The sequence below is a fragment of the Gadus chalcogrammus genome, chromosome 6 (assembly GCF_026213295.1).
Source record: "Gadus chalcogrammus isolate NIFS_2021 chromosome 6, NIFS_Gcha_1.0, whole genome shotgun sequence".
Classification (NCBI taxonomy): domain Eukaryota; kingdom Metazoa; phylum Chordata; class Actinopteri; order Gadiformes; family Gadidae; genus Gadus; species Gadus chalcogrammus.
This window is the reverse complement of record NC_079417.1, coordinates 21,365,705-21,384,884: the sequence shown is the minus strand read 5'-3', so window position 1 is coordinate 21,384,884 and position 19,180 is coordinate 21,365,705. Positions and strand designations below refer to the sequence as shown.

General features: G+C 45.8%; 2 protein-coding genes across 6 annotated transcripts in view; one reads left to right on the top strand and one right to left on the bottom strand.

The window, feature by feature from the left end:
- Positions 1 to 41: 41 nt before the first annotated feature.
- On the bottom strand, positions 42 to 17,601 carry LOC130384154 (hamartin-like). 5 transcript variants are annotated; one of them, XM_056592230.1, is made up of 23 exons: positions 17,511 to 17,601; positions 16,715 to 16,829; positions 15,583 to 15,686; positions 15,133 to 15,285; positions 14,632 to 14,776; positions 14,339 to 14,493; positions 13,874 to 13,947; positions 12,308 to 12,483; positions 11,672 to 11,733; positions 11,453 to 11,600; positions 11,227 to 11,291; positions 10,967 to 11,063; positions 10,551 to 10,634; positions 10,095 to 10,294; positions 9,480 to 9,613; positions 9,279 to 9,343; positions 8,804 to 8,970; positions 8,226 to 8,408; positions 7,249 to 7,359; positions 5,137 to 5,250; positions 4,390 to 4,595; positions 4,163 to 4,282; positions 42 to 3,096 (listed from the first exon to the last, which is right to left on the bottom strand). In XM_056592230.1, the coding sequence occupies exons 2-23, from the start codon at positions 16,818 to 16,820 to the stop codon at positions 2,655 to 2,657; spliced, it is 3,111 nt and encodes a 1,036-aa protein (XP_056448205.1). In that variant the 5' UTR covers positions 16,821 to 16,829; positions 17,511 to 17,601; the 3' UTR covers positions 42 to 2,654. The 5 variants fall into 5 exon arrangements, with proteins under 5 accessions (XP_056448205.1, XP_056448210.1, XP_056448208.1 ...); XM_056592235.1 differs by having other exon boundaries at positions 9,306 to 9,343; XM_056592233.1 differs by having other exon boundaries at positions 10,967 to 11,060.
- A 1,251-nt stretch (positions 17,602 to 18,852) lies between these two features.
- Positions 18,853 to 19,180, top strand: part of LOC130384791 (bile salt-activated lipase-like) — a 10,350-nt gene continuing 10,022 nt past the window's right edge. The window contains exon 1 of the mRNA XM_056593139.1: positions 18,853 to 18,914. The gene's annotated coding sequence lies outside the window, so the exon portion shown is untranslated. The remainder of the gene's footprint in view (positions 18,915 to 19,180) is intronic.

Genomic DNA, 19,180 nt, shown 5'->3' with positions numbered 1-19,180 from the left:
TACTTCTGCTCAGAGCAATTGGCTGATTTGTGTGTGGTAGTTCTAGATTGACAATTGTATTCGAATGTAATATTTCCTTTGGTTGACCTTACTAATCATATATACCTATATTACTATGCAGTGCAAACAAGCTGGATAACTAGAAATGGGAGAGTGAGACACAGAAAAAAAAAATCAAGATTTATCATTTATTTATTCTATTGTTCACAGTTAAACATTCTTGTGTAGGGATGGCTTCGAACAAGGCAATGTGGTTATTTTACTTAAGCAATTTGCCCTAGCAACGAGACAAACCTAGATGTTTTGGTTGGGACATCAGCATTGCAGGAGAAAAAAAACGTTGAGGTTTGTGTCGCCTCCTTGTGGTGAAAACCAGTTTGACATCTGACAGGTCAATTGCTCCGCTTGAGGTAGACGTAATATGTGGAACACTTTGCACATCAGCCTCAACACAACCGGACTAGTACATTCTTCCTTAGATAAATATTTGGGTCTTTCTGCCAACAGTACTGTTTTTTATTTCACAAATTGAATTCAATTCACATTGTAATTTAGAAATGGTTTGCTTCTTCCAAGTTTACATGGTGGGCCTACAGATTATGTGGGTTGCATTTCCATCCATACCATGGATTGAAGATAACAGCCCCACAGTTCAGTTTAATGAATATGTTTGATTGGCTATTCAGCTCACCTCAAGTAAAAGCGAACACTACTTTTGGTGCAATTACATTATGGATTATGGAGATTTTCCGGCAGCCACATTTTGTGCTACGCCTGAAATATGAAACGAGTTGGCAATTCAAAAATAGTCTAGAATAGAATAAGAGTTTTAACAAATCATACAACTTTCCAGTCGTGATGAGATGTGTCTGAATGCAAGAAAAGCTATCCTTCAAAGGGAATCCAATGTCTTATATTCTATAACACAGAGCACGCTGCCTTTTGGACATGATGGACGCAGACTACAGATAATGCTCCATAATTATTATTCTAACATAAACGAAACACAACATTTTGGATTTACACACGTTTGGGCAGAATTTATAACGGAAACAATGTTAAGCACGTTTTTTTAAAGTTTTTTTTCCCAGACTAAGAGGCGGAACAACCAGCAACGTCTTCACCAGAAAGCCAGGATGGTAATCATGAAGTCCAGAGTTCCAACACTTTTTAAAAAATACATTATGCCATATGCCGGACTGTAAAGCAGATTTCCTGCTTTAACATGAACCAGATCAGCATGTGCTAATTAAACCAGGAACAACACCCCAAAAGCAAGCCAGCTGTAATGCAGCTGTAATCATACTAGGGGCGAAGTTCTGTAATTTGATGCGGCTTACACTCTGGGAATCAACACAATCACAGAGAATAACATCATCACTTGTGGGATTGTCTCAAGGTCATTTGAGAGCGTTTTCAGCCAGATGAGATGATGGTGAAGAGCAATGTTTTTTATACTGCTAGCGCAGTGTGAGATACGGGAGCAGGAGGGAACCCTGAGTAATAATGTAGTGTACTGTGAGAGGACCGATGGTCACGGTCAGGCCGCCGCTGCCACCACACAGAGCAGCGGTGAGGGGAAGGACACCAGACCAGCAGGAGCTCACTCATTAAAAACATGGTTAGCTTATTTAAAAGTAGCATTCCATTATGTAAAGCCCAGAGAACCGTATAAAAAGTCCACCGATCCTGCTAGCTCACCTGTCTGTCTTTAGCTGGACCAGGCTGCTGCTGCCCGCGGTCCGAAAGAGCCGACACCAACTTGTCAAACACCTGATAACCAATGTAGTCGCTGGCCTCTGCTGGGTTTAGCAGCAACATGTTGTTTTACACACGTCTCTCTTTAAAGTTCGGTGGACTGGTCACAGGGAGTGACATTGAAACATTGAAAAACGAGGCTAAACATGAAGAGAAGGAGGGCAATATGGCACTCTCTGGCAGTCGGTAGCAGGTATTTAACTAAATTAATTTGGGTTTCTTCCTAAACTAGAAAAATTGCTGTTCCCACCTTCTTGGAAAATCATTTAGATTTTACCCATCAGAGAGTGGATTACAAACCCCAATTAATCTAAGGACATAACAACTGCCACTTCTGTTTTGTTACTGATTAAAAGATAGAAGGTAGAGATTTATGTTTGAATAAGCCACCAGCCAGCAGGTAACTTACTAACCTTGAAGTAAACCATAATAGCTTCATTAGCGGTTGATGGGTTTCCCCTCTCTAGCCGTCTCTGCACTAGTAACCTTGTAGTTGGTACATTTAGCTTTTAGGACCCTTGCTGGCCGGCAAGCTAGTGGTCGCTGGCTAACTATTTCTTTGCAGGTTTGCACAAAACAGGCTTGCACCTTCGCCAGCCCAGTAGTTGGACAAACAAGGAAAACAAGGATCAGCGCAAAGAAGTAGCCACCTCACTGTTTCACCGGAACAGGAGAGTAGCTTACATAGTTGCCTCTACGATTGTAGTCAACTAAATGAGTAGCATACTCGCTCGCCAGCCTGCGCCTACCATGTGAGTCATAGTCGGGCCGCCTTTCACCCCACTGCCATGCAATTCTCCCGTGAATCACTTCTTCCATGCGGAGTTCTGACTCCAAAAAAAAATAAAAAAAATCTATTCATCGATCCCTTTTGGGACGACCCCTCGGCAGCCGTGTCAGTACTCCAGGAGCATCCCGTCGTAGTCCATGATGCCAAGTATGCTGCTGCTGGCGTCCTGCAGCAGACTGCCCTGCTGGGGCGGGGGCGGCGGGGTCAGCTGGCTGGACGAGTGCTGGTGGTGGAGGTCGCGCGCTTCCTCTCCTTGTTCCTCTTCCTCCAGACACTCCCCGTCGTGATCTGGGCTCTCGAGGGGCTCCGCCCCTTCCCCAAGCTCCGCCCCCTCCTCCGGACTGTTGCCCGGAGGTCTGAAGAGCATCCGGGCCCTCTGGCCGAGGAAGGAGCCCACGTCGAGGGGGGACTCGATGGGGGACAGGGACAGCGGGGAGGTGGACAGGAGCTCCACGCCCCCGTTCAGGATGCTCAGGGACGAGGAGGGTTTGGCGCCGAGGCAACGGTTGTCCTGAGTTATGGGTATGGAGCCACGGCCGCCGTTTCGCCTAGTGTGCAGAGAGAGAGAGAGACTAGTATGTATGTATGTATGTATGTATGTATGTATGTATGTATGTATGTATGTATGTATGTATGTATGTATGTATGTATGTATGTATGTATGTATGTATGTATGTATGTATGTATGTATGTATGTATGTATGTATGTATGTATGTATAAACGATTATTCGAGTACTCCTCGTTACAAATGAACTTGGTTGGTGGACAGGCAAACTCAAGGTTGCATATACACACAAAGACAAGTGTTTTGAAGCAAATGTATCAATTTTCTGTGTGGCGCCACTGGCGTGTTCCGTGTGCTCAAAGCAAATTAAATGTATCAAGAGATGGCGGTTAGAGCAAAGCGCAGCCAAGTATTGAAATACTTTACAGAAATAGGAGATCATGAGGTGAAATATAAAATATGCAGAGCAAAATTTAGCTACCAGAGTACTAAAAGTACTATGCGGCAACATATGCTCCTGAAACACAACGGTGAGGGAAAGCAGACCCGCAGCAACCAAGTGTGTCGGCTATTTTCACCGCCGCGAGACGCAGCTCTAATACCGGCCGTGAATAGCATAATCACAACGCTGAGTATTTTTTTAGTTCATTTGCTGCCGTTTTATTTGCAGCTTTAGACTATTTGCAATGGTTAGGCTACTTTTTTTTTTTTTTTTTTAAACCGTTACAGGCCTTTGTTCGACGTGATTTAAATTGTGAGACTCATATTTCTTTTTGTGAGGAAAATGTGTTTTGAACGTTTACAAAAATAAATAATGAATACTATGATAACTCTCTTTGATTGTTAAGCATTACATGTTTGGTTGGTAATATTGCCGTTCATCATTAGGCCTATTCCTGATGCAGATGCGTTGCATTCTAAAAATAGATTCGTTTTAAACGAGTACTCGATTGATCCTCGAGGAATTCATTCGATCACTCGAGTTTGGAATTTACTACTCGTGCCAATCCCTAGTTCGTACGTACGCGTGTGTGTACGCGTGTGAACGCGTGTGTGTGTGTTCATAAGTGTGTGTGAACATGTTTGTGTGACGTGTGTGTCCACCCACCTGGCTGCTGTCTGAGCAGGGGGGTCCAGGAGGCTGTAGAGTTCTAGCAGTTCGTTGTTGAGCGCCTGAGAGATTCTCTTCACAGCCACGTAGCGACTTTCGCATGCACCAAGCTCCACCCTGCAGGGGGACGGATTGCACGGCATTAAGATACATAATCAAGAGCCCCCAGGTGAATCCAACTTGGATCTGCAGGCATGTGTTGGGATTGTTGCTTGGTTTGGTACCGCGCTTGTATCTTGGTATCTTCCAGAAGTTTCTTCAGGTCCAGGATCATCTGCTCTTTCCTCCCGAGAAGGGCTTCCATCTCGGCCAGCCTCTGATTGGCGGTCTCAAGTTCACTCAGCTTCTTATTGGCTAACTCCAGCTCCTTCAGCCTCTTATTGGCCTCTTCCAACTCCTTTTCCGCTCGGCCCCGGAGCCTCGACGTGTCCTGTTCACAAATCAAAGCCCACATTCAATTCATACATAAAATCATGCAAATGACTCCAAAAGGTCGGTCAAATAGGATAGGAGGTTTTTTTTGTATCAACAGATGTGGGATAAAAATAACATTCTCCGAAAGACCCTGCCTTTCAGCCGTTTAACAAGGGAAACATCAGTGGAATTAAGATGAACATTAAAGTTAATGTCCTTAAATCCATGGCTCACTGCTGATATCCACAACAACAGCCGGTCCTCCACGCTTATCCTTCTACTAAACAGAAATGCTAGAAAGGAAAAATGAAGTCCGAAAAATGGTCTTTATGCAAAAAACCATAATCCATTTAAACCCCTGCACAAAGTTCCCATTCATTTCATTCAGAGAATGCTTTTGAGGAAAGTGTAACTAGCCTTTTAGTTGAGGGTAACTAGGCCTTAAGTTGAGGGTAACTAGGCCTTAAGTTGAGGCTAACTAAGCCATTAATGGAGGGTTACTAGGCCTTTAGCTGTCCAGGATGAGATGGATGTTGATCTGTAGCCCCCTCTGGTACCTGGCAGCTGGTGTTGTCCCGTTGCTCTATCAGCAGTCGATTTGTCTCTCTCAGGAGCACAAGATGTTTGTTCATCAAGAACATCTGCTGCTGGAGTTCCTCACTGCTGGACACCTACACACAAACAGAAACACACATTAAAGGTCCCATGGCATGCTACTTTATGAATGCTTTTATATAGCTGTTAGTGGGCCCCTAATACAGTACTTGAAGAGTATTCAAGAGATTCAAGAAATTCAACCTTGGTGCAGAATTACAGCCACTAGGAGCCAGTCCCACAATGAGCTTTCCACAAACATGCCGTTTTTTAGAGGCGGGTCAAGGTGGAGGGTGGGGGTGTGGCCCTGAGCAGCTTGCGGCCACGGTAACATGCACTCTTGTTTACAGTGGATGAATCGCAATGTCGAGGCGCACACAGCTTTTGGCCGTGTGCGGCAAATATTCTGGAGCACTCCGGGTGCTCCGGCGGGAGTCCTGGAGCTCTATATCTAAATAATATCATATTATATATAGATATCTAAATCATATAATATAGATTATCACGGCCAAAAGCTGTGTGTGCCTCCAGACGATATTATGAATCTCTAAGGACTGGGTCGGGTTCTCTGACGTCTCTGGTTCTTGCACGTCCACATCAATCTGAAGTAAACTGAACCGAGACATGGAGGAGAAAGGGATTGTTGCCCCTCAACTCAGCAGGGGGCAGCGCCTAGGCGGTGGTTCCTCGGCAGGAGACAATCGCAGTCAACAATCCCTTTCTCCTCCATGCGCGGTTCATGTACTTCAGGGCATCAAAGCCAAAGTTCATTTCCCCCAATTCCTTCTCAACCATGGCTGAGATAATCCCAACTACGAGTCTCCTTGTGGAAATACCAGCAACCCCAACGTATTATGTGCCATTAAACCAACAGCAGAACGGTTATCCAAATAACAAATAAGTGTACTACCCATGCGTTACAGTGCACACACACACACACACACACACACACACACACACACACACACACACACACACACACACACACACACACACACACACACACACACACACACACACACACACACACACACACACACACACACAGCTCGCAGGGTCGTGCCTCGGTGCTGCCCGCGGCGGTGGTGCCTCAGCAGCGGAGCACCGGCAGAAGAAAATCGAGGTCAACAATCCCGGGCAACAATCCCTTTCTCCTCCATGTCGCGGTTCATGTACTTCAGGGAGTCAAAGCCAAAGTTCCTTTCACCCAATTCCTTCTCAACCATGGCTGAGATAACCCCCCGCTACGAGTCTCGTACCAGAGACGTCACACAACCCGACGTGTTACGCGCTGTGGCAACCCGGCCCGGGCTAATTAAGGACATGCAGAGCACCTGAGGAACAGGTGGAGAAGCAGGGCTTAAATAGCCTGCTTCTCCACTCATGCGGGGCTCTCCCAGCCATAGGGCTCCTGTACGGAGAGACCGGTCATCGTGGGTGACAGGATTCCACCCAAGGGGCTAGGACCGTCGATTCCTCCCAAGTTTTTTCGTTGTTGCATTGTTTTCCGTATGAGACTTTGTTTAATTTAGGATTAAACATGCCTTTTTGGCTTTTTGCCAGCTATGTTGTGGCCTGTTTGGGGGGAGGTTGTTCGTTCACCGTGCCGGGTTGCCACAGCACCAACAGCAGAACGGTTCTCCATATTACAAAGACTTGGACAACCCTTACGTTACAGTGTGTGCACACACACACACACACACACACACACACACACACACACACACACACACACACACACACACACACACACACACACACACACACACACACACACACACACACACACACACACACACACACACACACACACACACACACACAGCTCGTTGTCGGGCCAAATTCTCTGGGTGAGCAAAGATTAGATGAAAATTCCAAATCGGCACGTATGAGCTTCGTTTTTTTCAAAGGCAGAGCAGGGTACCCAGTGCTCGTTTCACACCATTTCTAGCTACGGGGGGACCATAGGCAGGCTAGGGGAACTCAGATTAATGTTAGAAAACCTCACAAAGTTGGACCTTTAAGCCTGCATAAAACAGAGAGGGGTGTATAACCCCTTAAGGAGGCATCCTCACCTTGAGGGACAGTTGTGTGAGTTGATGTTCAGCGTTGTATGCCTCGTTATTGGCCTTCTGAAGCTCCGCCTCCAAATCTCCCAGTCTGCCTCGACATTCCTGCAACTCAATCTAAAAACCAACCAATCACAACGATGTTGACTCTATATATAGTGGCCTGCATATGGTATGGTCTATATAGTGATGTGCATATGGTATGGTCTATATAGTGATGTGCATATGGTATGGTCTATATAGTGATGTGCATATGGTATAAATGTGAATGTAAATGTAAATGGACTGCATTTATATAGCGCTTTTCTAACCATTGGCCACTCAAAGCGCTTTACAATATTGCCTCACATTCACCATTCACGCACACATTCACACACCGACGGCGGAGTCAACCATGCAAGGCGACAGACAGCTCGTCGGGAGCTAACAGTCAGGGTTAGGTGCCTTGCTCAAGGACACCTCGACACTCAGCTAGGAGGAGCCGGGGATCGAACCAACAACCTTCAGGTTACCAGCCAACCCGCTCTACCTCCTGAGCTACTGCCGCCCGCATATATAGGTCTATATAGTGATGTGGATATGGTATGGTCTATATAGTGATGTGCATATGGTATGGTCTATATAGTGATGTGCATATGTTATGGTCTATACACACCGGCGCTTTGGTGTGTATGGTCTATATACTGAAGTGCATTTGGTATGGTTTATATACTGAAGTGCACATGGTATGGTCAATATAGTGATGTGTATATGGTATGGTCTATATAGGGACGTGTATATGGTATGGTATATATAGTGATGTATATGGTATGGTAATAGTGATGTGTATATGGTATGGTCTATATAGGGATGTGTATATGGTATATAAAGTGATGTATATGGTATGGTATGTATAGGGATGTGTATATGGTATATATAGTGATGTATATGGTATGGTATATATAGTGATGTGTATATGGTATGGTGTATTTAACGGTATGTACCCGTAGCTTCTGCGTGGTGCTGTTGCTATCCAGCAGTTGCTGCTGTTGCTGTTCCATCTGCGACTGTAGTTTCCCAGTGTTGGTCTTGGAGTCGTCATGGAGACAGTAGAAGCGTCGCTGCTCCTCTGCTAGGCTGGCTCTGAGGGCCTGGATCTCCCCTTCCTGAAGGGACAGCTGGGCTTGCTGCACACACAGACACGCCATTAGTTCAACACGGCCGTTCACCGTCACTGGCCTTTTGTCCTGTGGTTCTTCATGGCGTACTATCGTTGTATGTAGCATGTTTCCATCCCCCAGTAGGGAGGAAGTTATGGGAGTGAATGTGTGGGTTTACATTAAAGGGGAACCATCACACTGGGCTATTTTCTAATATCCGAGAGCACAAATTCATACGCCTGTCAACCACAAACTGCATCAGCAAAAGCAAGCAACACTGGCCGCATTTAGACCAATGTAGTACGCAATGATCAAGGGTCAAACTTATTTTCGGTTCCCCCTGAACCTTTAGACAGGACGTGCCGTGGCCGTGGCGACACTGCACTCCACGGACCCATGGCGTTCGGTGCGTGTGGCGTTACCATGGAGGTGCTGTGCTCCTCCAGCGTGGTGGACTTGATGACCTCCCGCAGCAGGCGGCGGTTCCTCACGGCGTGCTGCTGCCGCTTGTAGCGCTCGTACTGCAGCTGGCCGTGGACCAGCAGCAGCTGGCTGCGCAACATCTGGAGCTCGTCCCCCTGGGCGGAGCCTAGCGCCACACACACACAGACACACACAGACACACACACACACACACACACAGCACCTTAGACCATAGCACTCCCATTAGCAGGTATCAGTCATTAGTAGTGCTGATAGACATGCCAGTGTTAGTTTAGCTTAGGGAGGTGAATGTAGTGCTTTTGTGCGAGCGCTACTGTACTTGTTAATGCTAGTTTAGGAGTAGTAAGTTGTGCTTCAGTGCTGGTTAGTTGACGCTAGTTCTATTGGTCAAGTGCGGTCTGCGGTGCAGCAACGTGGTGATGCTTGGTGCCGTTGGTTAATAGATGTCAGTACCTTTGGTTTTCATGCTCTGCTGTTTACCTCCAAAATAACTCCAGTCCAGCGCTTTGTTTGGCATTCTAGATATGAAGATACATCACACAAATGGAAATACATGGACACAATCAATACATGATCGCATAATATGTAAGATGTAAGATTAGACCAGTTTTATGATGGGGGGGGGTTGGGTTGTATTAGGCATGTGAGAGAGACCTGAGGTTCTGGTGCGCCTGGTAACCTTGGGTGATGAGGCGGTCCAACAGCTCTAGAGGAGAGAGGGAGGAACCTTCCTCCACACTCGCTCCTAGGGCGCTGGCCTCCTCTTTCCCAGAGCTCCTCTTCATCTCCTTCAGGAGACGACCCATGCCACACACACAGAGGGGAATGATACGTTTGAAACACATTCTCATCTTTACGCTTCCACCAATCTCGGACATTTGAACAAACACTTCCCTTGAGTTTGACCCATCATCACACTACCCCACACCGCATACATATGGAAACGTAGGCATTTCTACTAATACGAATTGCATTTATTATAATTTTAGATTTTGTTATGTTGCAATGTCCAGGGTAATTGCATGTCATTCTTACAGTCGTTTTATTTTATTGAGCCACGTATGGAGAGGTTTTTATCGTAAATCCTGATGGACAATAAATAATCTGAACACACATTGTGATTTACGATGTACAGGTCACTCTCTGATTGGCTGCTGCCGCTACAGAGGTTCAGAGCAGTGTGCCAGCCGATGGCTGCAGCACTTGGAAATCAGCCCAACCCTGTTCTAGACAGTGAGGCTTGGCTAGCTGACTGCCGGCGCACTGTACCTGTGCAGGCGTGGGCTGGGCTAGCTCAAACAGGAACTGGCTGGGGAGGGAGAAGCTCTGCTGGCTGCTGGCGGGGGGGCTGTGCTGGGGCAGGTCCACCGAGGACTCCCCCAGGCTCCCCAGAGAGCACATGGAGACAGAGTCCTGGAGGAGCGAAGGCTCAGGGGACGACAGCTTTGACAACTCCTCCGTTATGGACTCTGACGGAGAGAAAGACAAAAAAAAAAAGATGTTGAGAATGGAACAGGATAGAGGCGGCTCTTGTTTTATCGTGCATCTTTGGGGAAGCATGTGTGCGTGCGTGTGTTGGTGTGCATGTCAGTGTGTTTTTGTGTGTGAGCGTGTCAGTGTGTTTGTGTATGCAGTTCAGTGTGCATGTCAGTGTGTGTTTGTGTGTGCGTGTCACATTGTTTGTGTGTGCCTGAGAGAATCTCCGTGTCTGTGTGGCTTATGTACCGTCATCTCTCTCCTTATGGCTTTCCGTCTCTCCCTGTGTCTCTGTGATGAAGCTGGACAGCTCGTTCAGGGACATACTCTTCCCTACAACAAACACAACCACACACTGCCTTTTTAGAACCACAGTGGTTCACACCACTAGTATAGAGTATAGAATTGGATAGCAGAAGATGGCAAGACATAGTTCCATAGCAAAGGGTAACAAAACATGGGTTAACATAACACAGAGTAGACTAGCAAATGATGGCAACAAATTATATTAAAGAACATAATAGCATATAATATATATAATAGATAATATCATTAGAATAACAAAAGCTGATGTGGTAAGTATTAACAAAGAACAAGCATGAGGCTAGGCTGGGTAATAATTCAAATAGAAACGGAAACAGAAGAGGTGGATGTGAGCCACTCACCAGAGTTGTTGTTCGTTTCTTGTCTTTCTTTGCCCTTTACTTTCATTTGCTGACTGGCTGAACTTTCCAGCTCTGCCATTGGCTGCTGCTTTTTCTGCTAGATTTAAGGATTGATACATGTTGAACTGTGCAGTATACCATTGTGCATCAAGTATCATTAGTTCTCTTCCTTGTCGACACTAGTGGAAGCACCAGGCCGTAACGTTAGGTATATAAACCTGGTCATAGACCGCTGGGTTGTGTTCTCAAACGCAGCTCACCTGCTGATGTTCCAGAGTCATGGTGGGGGACGGCGAGACGTTGGCTGATGCAGGATATCTTAAACCTAAGGAGTTAAAATCAAGACTGTTAAGATAGACAAATCTCTTTGTATGAGTGTAGCAAATAACCAGAGGTTCATCTAGAGAAAAGAAAGAACTAGATATGGATATTGAGGGTAATTAAACAAAAAGGTGTGTGTGTGCTCGTGCGTGCGTGCGTGCGTACCGCTGATGGAGGTGGTCCTGTTCAGAGGCTGGGTGGGGCTTAGCGTGGTGTCTGAGACATTGGCAGGGGAGAGTCCACGGGACGCTGGGGGCGTGGCCAGTTTACATTCAATAGAGGGGCTCCAGATGACATCATTGCTATCCCACTGCTGAGGGTGAGAGAGAGTGAGATAGAGTCTCTTGCTGCGTCTCATTGATCGCCAACAGTTTATTTTCGTACCTGGATAATAGGGCTGTGTCCATCCATCAGAGACAGCGACATAGGTGTACTGGTGGAACTTCCTGTTCAGATAAACAGATAGCATAACCAATCAAGTCCAGTAGCAAAGAGAGCCCACAACCAATGTAATCCAATAGGTTAACATGAGTGTTATCACTAGGAGGGCATCTACAACCGGCCTTCAACCACTCCGTTAGGGAAGACCCTTAACAGGGTATGCAAATGAGCAGCAAACATGGATCGAGAAGGTGCCATATCGGAGCAGTATTCTACCACGCTAAGTAGTAGACTTGTATAATACTGGTAGTAATACGTGTATTGCAATGAACTGTATAACATTTATACCGACAGCTTGCACCTAGATTGCACTGATTTTGAGACGGATTTAAGATTTTCCCACAATCATACATCACACTTCATGAACGCCTGCTCTGAAATAACATGTTCATCAAGAGTGTGACCAGCACTTCTGCTGACTTACTTCTGCTGCTGTTGATTTCCACCAGTGCTGCATTCTTCAACTTCCTGCCCTTAGACATTGCCAAAAGCCCCCACTATCTGCCACCGTTGATCCCTCACCCTTAAGACGGGCTGATCAGAAGGAGAGGAGGGGCGAGGCGACGGGGTGTTACCTACCGCTGAGGCGCTGGGCCAGGGGGGTCTGGGGGGTGAGGGGGGTGGGCGGCAGGCTGAGGTGGTCAGGCCTGAGGCACGACCACTTATCCGCCAACTGGGGGCAGCCCTCCTCCCGGGGGTCCAGGGAGACTTTGGCACATTCTATGACGATGTCGTGGACCTCATAGCACTTCCACCTGTGTGGAGGGAGGAGAGATGAGGGGCAGAGCATCCAACATGAGTTAGAAAGAGAGAAAGTCCTCACCAATAGACTAGACCATACTAGTCACAATTCAAGTGTCAGGGAAATAAACTTTTTTTAATACATGTAATTATTATTTATCTAACATTTTCTTATAACTATTTCTTACTTAAAAGGAAGGGTAGGCCATTTGTAAAAAACAGCCAGGGTAAGCTTGATTTTGAAAGTAGCAAACCAAAGAAATTACAGTAGGCTCAGTAGCCTACTACCATCAGTCGCTACTGTTTGATGTACTGTACAGCGTAGAGAAATATTTTGATTGGCCTTTGCCTGGTTTTGTGAGAATGGCATTTCAACACTTCAGCAAAGTGGTTGAAAAGTGCTTCATGGCCGGTGTGCGCTTGGGAATTTCTCTGTGCTTTTTATCCATTGTTCCGATCAAGGTAGTGTTGTGAGCCAAGGGTAGTTCGCTGTTACGATTGATAAAAGAAAAAAAGACTATCAGTTGCGACATTTCCACCTAAAAAGGTTCAATCAGCTTCATGACAACATTGTCAGCTAGCTGTTCTCCAGGCAGCTTGTTAACATTATTCTGTAAATAAGGAATGTCCTTCCATGTGTATCTGGTATCACCATCACACAGCATCAAGAACCAGAATCCAAACTGGTTGGTGAGTCATGTTCTGTGTGAAACGACCGCAAGCTTTTGTAAGGAACAGTTGTTAGTACACTGTGATATTCTCCCCAGGCACGTAACAAGGCAGTTTTGTGTAGAAATAGCTCATATTCGGGGCAAACTTTATTTAATTTTTTTCCCACCACTGTGTTCAGAAACGTGTGATGGGTGCTCGTTAGTGTAATGAGCCTCTTTTGTGCTTTTCTATCAGCGGTGGCAATAGACAAATATGGCGTCATGTGTTTTGTTTCTTCTCGCCCATAAACCCAGCGAGATATTAAAAACGTTATAATGCGACTAATACCGTGTGAAGTTGTTTTACTACATACGAGAATAACATGGTACATTGAGGCTGCTATTCAGGCCCGTGTTCTTGATATGACTGATGTATGGTTGCGTTACTTTCTTTTGACAAATGCACACATTAATCACAACCCAAGCTGTGAAGAATCTCTAACTGGATGGTGTGATCCTTCTTCTGTGTTCCCCTAACAAAGCTTCATCACTTGGACTTGGGGTGTTACCCCATTGCTTTAATGGAGGCCTTAGGGTTAGGGAGGGTCTTCAAAAGGCGGTCTGTGGCGCCTTTTGAAACTGATGAAACTGTGTTTAAGGGCTATACACATGTAATAGACTGATTAGACTGCAACCAGACGGACAGGTTTTCAGGGGGTTCTGAAAACAGATTCTGCTTTTCCAGAGTCAATACCTGGACGGATCAAGCTCAGAGTCCTGGGCCCCGGTCACCAGCTCCGGATGGACCCTCACATGCTCCAACATAGGCTGCACATGGAGGAGGAGAACAGAACTGGGGTCATTAACTCAGTTTTTATGCGTTTGCAATGATGTCATGGTTATGCAGCTTTAGTCACTCAGCGGTCATCTCGACTTTGAAATTACCTGGGGAGGGGGGATTCTGCAAGCTGAGAGTAGCTTTTATGACAGTTAATTTGTTGACCATACCGCCACTATCAGGCTGGTGATGGCCCATTGGATGGGGCCTAAGTTAAAAGTTAAAGAATGACTCTCACACCGCGATTTCACATTAAAGATGGCCAACGAGAGATTGCGCTGAATAAGGGTTGAGTGAGGTGATCTTATCGTTATGGTGTGGTTATGGTGAGAGATTGCATTCAGATTCTACTCCATCTTGATGGTGAATGGTTGTATGGACCTTGACTATGTTGTGGAAGACGTCCAGGTTCTCCTTCATACTGTAGTGCAGCCTCAGGTAGGAGATGAAGTTGCAGGGGAACATGCCGTACAGCCGGTGGAAGAGGCTGTACACACTGGCGTGCAGGTGCACCAGGTATGCTTCGTGGACCGCACCTGGAGTGGTTGGGGTTTCACCATGTCAATCATATGTCTACCACTACTTTCTGAAATCTGGCTTCCTCTGTGTATTGCATACTGATGTGTCTGTGTGTTGCGATTAGCATGCAGGTGTGTGTCGTGTGGTAGAGTTACTTGGGTTTTTGTGACTCCAGGAGGCCAGTCTCCCGAACACATCGAAGAAGTCATAGATGTGCCGCTTGCCCGCCTGAGGGATCATGGGTAACAAGGCCACTAGAACCAGAACGCCCGTCACCAGGACCACCACGTCCGAGTCGCCCTGCACAAGCACAACACAATCAGAAGCTCAACACCAGACCTGGACTAGCACTAACACCAGTACCGGATGGGCTCTCTGCCTGGGTTGGATTACAGAGGAAGACAGAGGAGGGAGATGCACCACAGACAAAACAAGACAAAACATGACCAGAGCCCTCATTGGAAGACCAACCGTAGGTAGCTGACCCGTTTAGGCTGTACTAGCCCAAAAGGGATTCAATCATGTCTATTTTATATGACGTCTACAACGTCCCAGACGCCATCCAAAACACACTGCAGCATGAAATCGTTTGGCTGTGCTGTTGTTCTTTTTGGTGGCATCTCTCTGGGGAGGGGTGAGTGATGTGGTGGCAGTACCTTGAGGCAGCGCAGCAGGGAGGGCAGCAGCGGGGAGCGGCTGATCTTGTGGATCCATGGGGGCTGTCTGCGCACCACGTGGCCCAGCAAGGTGAGGGACGCTAGCCGGTTCACCGACTTCACCAGACAGTCGTTGAGCTTCTCCAGAAGGGGCTGGGAGCAACGGGAGGGGGCCCAGACATAGCACTGTGTTCAAGTCACATTTCTCAACCAGGTGGTATTAATGGCTTGATATTCTCTTATGTTCTATTAGGATTATGATATGAATTCACTTTCAAGAGTTAGGAAATAAGGATGCAACTGCTAGATTTAGCTTTATAAAACACGCGCGCACACACACACACACACACACACACACACACACACACACACACACACACACACACACACACACACACACACACACACACACACACACACACACACACACACACACACACACACACACACCTTGTCGAGCGGCTCTCTGATGGAGGAGAGCAGTAGAGCTGCTTCAGAAGAGCTGGAGTCAAGGTAGAACTCCAAGAGACTGGACAAGACCACGGTCCCACGGTCTGGAGAACACAACAGAACGCTGCTGAGCATACAATACATATATACACAATACATATATTCAAAGAGCAACAAAGGGACCATATGAGAAAACAAGGTAGACGGTGAGAGATAGAGGAATAGAGAAAACATAGGCCGGTCCAATTGTTGTTTTAGCCCTTAAATCACAGTAACAGATTTAAAGGGCTCCGAAGGACACATAATGAGACAACTCTAACCTTAAGCTATCTAAAGGGAAAGGACAAATCCCCTAATAACTAATGAAGAAACTTCTGGTTGTTTCCACCTGGACCCTATCATTGAGGGAGAGTGCCTCAGCCATCGCAGGAGTGAAACAGTCTATTATTCATAGTGTCTTCCTTTCCTTTTGCCTGATCTTGTTTGTTGTTTGTCAATGTGTTTACTCTAGTCTTGCTCCAGAAGAAGTCTCGGTCTAAAATCTCCCAATAGTGGAATTGTAGAAGAAAATGTCCCTATTGTCATCACAATAGGGGCGGACTAGCGCCCCGAGACTAGAGCCTCCCGATGTCAAGGAGACTTAGTAGTTGGCAGTAGTCTTTGCGGTGTGTTTCAATGCAACATTTCTGCTGAACAGGTCAGACGAGAGGTCGGATAAAAGGCAGTTGGACGTTGGTTTGAGTCTGGGTCGGTGTGCGCCCTTTTAGAATAACAATCTGAGCCTGTCAGTGGTAACAAAAAGCACTTTTATGGGACGTACATTGAAGGGTGGGTATTGCCCCATATGGTTAAATGGGAGCCTGTTTCGCAGGCTGAAGCACTCTCTCTCGTTACTGAACCAATACCAAAAATAGTATTGCATTAGTGCCTGGACCCAAATGAATGGTAAACTATTGTCCAGGTTGAAAAATGCAGACGATATCCTTTAAGAATAAACAAAAAGAGAGGTGTCGCATCTAGGGATGGGGGCCCTGATGGACAGTCATAATGGTAGAATAAAAATAAATAACAGTCTCAGTAAAGAAGATAGACAGTAAGGCAGCCAGACACAAAGGACAGACAGGGCAGTAACCTGTGTTGAGCTGTTCGCTGATGGTGCTTTTGACCTGCTCCAGTTCTTTCAGATCGGAGCTCTGCAACAGCGCCAGCAGCTCAGACACCCCTACATCTCTGGACATGGTGTCTCACTGCAACACACAAACACACACTTAATGCCTGACATAAATGTATTATGTTTTCACATAAGACATAATCTCCACATTATTTTGTGTAAAGTGAAAATTAAATATTCAAAAAGCTACTCTCCGTTTTAACCCTTATAATGACTTGTTTGTTTGCATTCCATAAACATCAAACCAACCACAGATAAAATGCTAATCTTATGGTATTTACCAAGCCTTTACAGTATCACTTGTAAGGGGCATAGACAAATACCTGTTTTCCCAAGAGCTGACAGTAAGTAAGTCAACCATTAGCCCAGTTGGGTGAACAGAGCCCATGTATGTTGTGCAACAATCTGCGAGTCATTAATCATAATTATGTAATCCTGGAGCAGCGTGGCAAACCCTGCACACAAACAACATTTCAAGAATGAACAGATCCGTAAATACACCTTCTGTTGTCCTTGGTATATTCCGCGAAATTAAAGGGAAAACTTAAAAAAAATGCAGCAGGCTATGTTGTTTTTTTCCCCAGATCCAAGCTCAAGGCTGCTAAGCTAACACGGTAGCTCGCTGGACTGTCATCTGTCAAAACCAGTTTCATTCTGTGTACCACAGCCATTTCTATTCCCCGGTAAATACACCAGCTTTCTCGTGGCTGTTAGTGTCTAACGTTGACAAGGAACATTTAAAGAAGAACCCAGTTACCTTTCAGACTTGCTCATGCAAACAGGGCGCCGCCATTTTGAGCAGTTTATTGGCACCTCCCCCATAGTGGAGGCCCCTCCCACTCATATTCTGTCAAAATAACACCGCCACCACCGACAGCTGTCCGGCGGTGTCTAACGAGTGTCAGCCCCGTGTGGCTGCCCAGCATGTTGATCTAGTGACAAGTTAAGGTGGCTGTCCGGCCGATTCCTACCAACATGTCGTATATATTATGTACACGCTATTAGATCATCATTTGTAGAATAGATCACCCAAAACTGCAACCTACATTCCTGACAAAGTCAATACAGTAAACGGATCCCTCTATATACAGTGAATAATAAACGACTGGATATTTTATTCATTTATTTGTTAGTAGACCTATGGGCATTTGGATTTTCGGAATTGTTAATAACATTCCCCAATAGGCCCATTGCTGGAGTGGTTGCATGACTTTGCAAAAAAAATATTATTGTCAATTGAACGATTATTCAGTGATTTTCAGGGATTATAATCCTTCAACCTCTAATGAAAAAGTGCCCAAAGACACAGATGTAACTAAACATTTCCCTATTGCCCTGCCTAGATTAGCACAAAATGCATCATCCAATCCCCACTACTCCGGTGGATTAGCCAACGTGTTGACATGATTCATGGCCAGCTTCACAGCATTAATCAGACTGCTCTAATCCAGCGGCCAGCACATGGCAGGTCAGGGTGAAAGGAATTGTCCAGCTGACGCCAGTAGAATTCCTCCTGGGATCTGGGCAGGTGGCATCCTGTTCATCCAAGGACGAATAGCCCAAGGCAACGAGGACAGGTGCAGTGATTCTGGAAGCCTGTCTCACACAGGAGCCTGACCAGGATTAACCTTGTTTGTTTAGTGGGCATAGGATATAGAGATATATTACAGGATGTTATGGGAAAATGTATAACTCTGCTCGCACGCAAACACAAAGACACACACACACACACACACACACACACACACACACACACACACACACACACACACACACACACACACACACACACACACACACACACACACACACACACACACACACACACACACACACACACACACACACACACACACACACACAAATACGTTTAAAACTAAGCAATGTATTTTGAAATATTTCTAAAAACCAATATGTCATCTGATTTCAATGTATGCTTCTATTCCCACTGGTTGAGGGATGGGTGGGGTTATTCTATCTCTACCACCACTGGTATGTCAACGAATGTATACACACCCCCAACCCAGACCAATGGGTTTTTGGTCAATATGTGACTATAAAAAGACAAAGAAGGGGTGTTTTTTCGGCATATGCGGAGATGAAGTTTCTATTGCTGACGGGAGTGCTGTGCCTGTGGCTGGCCCCAGCTTGGTGTGCCTCTGTGAGTATAGACTTGAGACCCTCTATCAGCCCAGACCATTTCACCTACACAGCACACACACTGTGATAGAGAAGAAGAAGATAGAAATGAGTGTAAATGATGTTAACCTCGGATTTGGACACAAGCGGTTTTACAAGTTGGTTTTACAAAGTTGAATCTCCTGTGTGGGAACGTTACTTTAAAAAAGTAATCAGTTATAGTTACTCACTACTTGTTCCAAAAAGTAACTGAGTAAGTAACTGAATTACTCTATAATAAAAGTAACT